This window comes from Silurus meridionalis, chromosome 17, assembly GCF_014805685.1.
Source record: "Silurus meridionalis isolate SWU-2019-XX chromosome 17, ASM1480568v1, whole genome shotgun sequence".
Lineage (NCBI taxonomy): Eukaryota > Metazoa > Chordata > Actinopteri > Siluriformes > Siluridae > Silurus > Silurus meridionalis.
The window spans coordinates 29263666-29266165 of record NC_060900.1 but is presented as its reverse complement, the minus strand read 5'-3'; the positions used below and the strand labels follow the sequence as shown (position 1 = coordinate 29266165).

The 2500-nt window shown below is 47.9% G+C and overlaps 1 protein-coding gene across 6 annotated transcripts in view; it reads left to right on the top strand.

The window, feature by feature from the left end:
- The window catches only part of prkcz (protein kinase C, zeta), a 76832-nt gene that overhangs the window by 52533 nt on the left and 21799 nt on the right, over positions 1 to 2500 (top strand). For 5 of the 6 annotated variants that reach the window (XM_046870834.1, XM_046870836.1, XM_046870839.1 and 2 more), the window contains one exon: positions 2405 to 2457. In XM_046870834.1, the coding sequence (XP_046726790.1) occupies positions 2405 to 2457 (53 nt within the window). The remainder of the gene's footprint in view (positions 1 to 2404; positions 2458 to 2500) is intronic. The other variant, XM_046870835.1, reaches the window with a different exon arrangement.

The window sequence follows — 2500 nt, the reverse complement described above, 5'->3', positions numbered from 1 at the left end:
AGCAGCGATTAAGAGGATGAAGAGTGGAAAGTCGGTTGGACCAGACGACATATCAGCAGAAGCATGGAGATGTTTAGGAGAGATGCAGTGGAGTTTTTAACAAGATTGTTCAACATGATTGTGGAAGGGGAGAGGATGCCTGAGGAATGGAGAAGGAGTGTGCTGGTACTGATCTTTAAGAATAAGGGAGATGTGCAGACCTGCAGTAACTACAGGGGAATAAAGTTGATCAGTCACACCATGAAGTTATGGGAAAGAGTAGTGGAAGCCAGGCTGAGAGAAGAGGTGACCATCTGTGAGCAGCAGTATGATTTCATGCTGAGGAAGAGCACCACAGACGCATTATTTGCTTTGAGAATGTTGATGGAGAAGTATAGAGAAGGACAGAAGGAGCTGCATTGTGTATTTGTGGATTTAGAGAAAGCGTAGGACAGGGTGGAGAGAGGAGTTGTGGTGTTGTATGAGGAAGTCTGGTGTGTCAGAGAAGTATGTGAGGGTGGTGCAGGACATGTATGAGGACAGTGTGACAGCAGTGAAGTGTGCAGTAGGAATGACAGACTGGTTCAAGGTGGAGGTTGGACTGCATCAAGGATCGGCCCTGAGCCCTTTCCTGTTTGCAGTGGTGATGGACAGGTTGAAGGATGAGGTCAGACAGGAGTCTCCCTGGACTATGATGTTTGTGGATGATATTGTGATTTGTGGTGAGAGTAGTGAGCAGGTGGAGAAGAGCCTGGAGAGGTGGAGGTACATGCTGGAGAGAAGGGGAATGAAACTCAGTAGGAGTAAGACAGAGTACATATGTGTGAATGAGAGGGAGGGCAGTGGAGGGGTGCAGTTGCAGGGAGAAGAGGCTGTGTTTTACATTTTACATTTCTGAAGATATGATCTATCATTCCACTTAATTCAGCAGGCTTTAACAAATGTCTTTATTCCTTCCATTCTTCATTCATTCACTCCCTCGATATGTGGAATTCCAGGGATTTTCTCCTTTTTACGCTGGTGCCAGTTCTTTAGCGAATATTTGGAGTGGAGTGAATGGAGAGAATGGAGTGAACAGCTCCTGTGTTACCCTAAATACTTTTTATAACCCTGGCATTGTTGTGTATGTTTTCAAGTTTTATAATAGTGCAGTGGAACCCGGTTATGTCGATGTCCTAGGGGGTCGCCAAAAAGCGTTGAGATGACCGATGATCGAGACAAACGAAAATCAATATGGCGGCAATATATTAACGTGCTTGAAATTTCTTTATGTACATGATGTGCGTTATTAAATGAGAATGTGCATGCACGTGTTTTTGGAGGTTTTTTTACACAACAGCGTTGTTGTGATTTGTTTGATTGGTCATGCGGATCGAGAAAACCTGTAATGCGGATAAGGAGCCGGAAGCAGAAGTAAACAAGAACAAGGTTTATTGAGACTCAGGAGAGAATCCACCAGTACTTGTAGTGAAGCAGTAATATCCAGTGCTGCGCTCCGGGAGCGCCGTCCACCAAGTTCTGTGAAAGCAGAGACAGTTGGTGTAGAGAATCCACGGATCCGCGCTATGGAAAGCGCAGCGCTGGGCATCAACGGATAAACGTGGTGCAGACAGCGTGAAGATGGAAAACAGCAGGATCGGGGTAATCCGGGGGAGCGTAGAGAGAATGCGGAGTACGAGAAGAAGGGTACGTAGCGGGATACGTATACGCGATTACACAGACCGACATGAACCAACACATACGATCGTGCACAAACAATAACGGACCGCGAGTGTGTGGAGGGGAGGGGCTTAAATAGGAGATGGGATGAGTGAGTGAATGAGAGTCAGGTGTGTGTGATCAGCATGACTGCGAGGAGCTCCGTGTGGGCAGGGCACGCACGGGAGAAGAAGCAGGGGGCTTCGGGGAATGCTGCCGCCGAAGGGGGTTAGGGTGTGTGTGGGGTGTGTGTGTGGGGTGTGTGTTTGTTGGTGTGTGTGTGTGTGTGTGTGTGTGTGTGTGTGTGTCTGTGTCTGTGTGTGTGTGTGTGTGTGTGTGTGTGTGTGTGTGTGTGTGTGTGTGTGTTTGGAGCAACACAGCCTTAATTACCTTTAATATAACTTCGATAGGAAGAGTGAAAAAATCAATTATATGTGTCTGATTGACTCTCCCGCCTCCCTCTTTCCCCATCCTCTCTCCTCTCTCCCCATCCTCTCTCCTCGCATCCTCTCTTTCTCTCCATCCTCCCTCCTCCCTCCCTCCCCATCCCTCCCTCCCTCACTCCCTCCCCATCCCTCCCTCCCTCACTCCCTCCCCATCCTCTCTCCCTAATTCCAATCTCTCATTCCCCATCCCACTCTACCTGTTTTTTTCCATCCCTCCCTCTCTCCTCTCTCTCTCTCTCTCTCTCTCTCTCTCTCTCTCTCTCTCTTTATCTCCCGTGAAGTAGCATTCCTGCCCCACAGTAGGACAGTGGAGAAAGCTGAAGATGGCCCTGAGGTGATAATTTTAACCTTCTTCATGTAATAAACTGTAATATCAC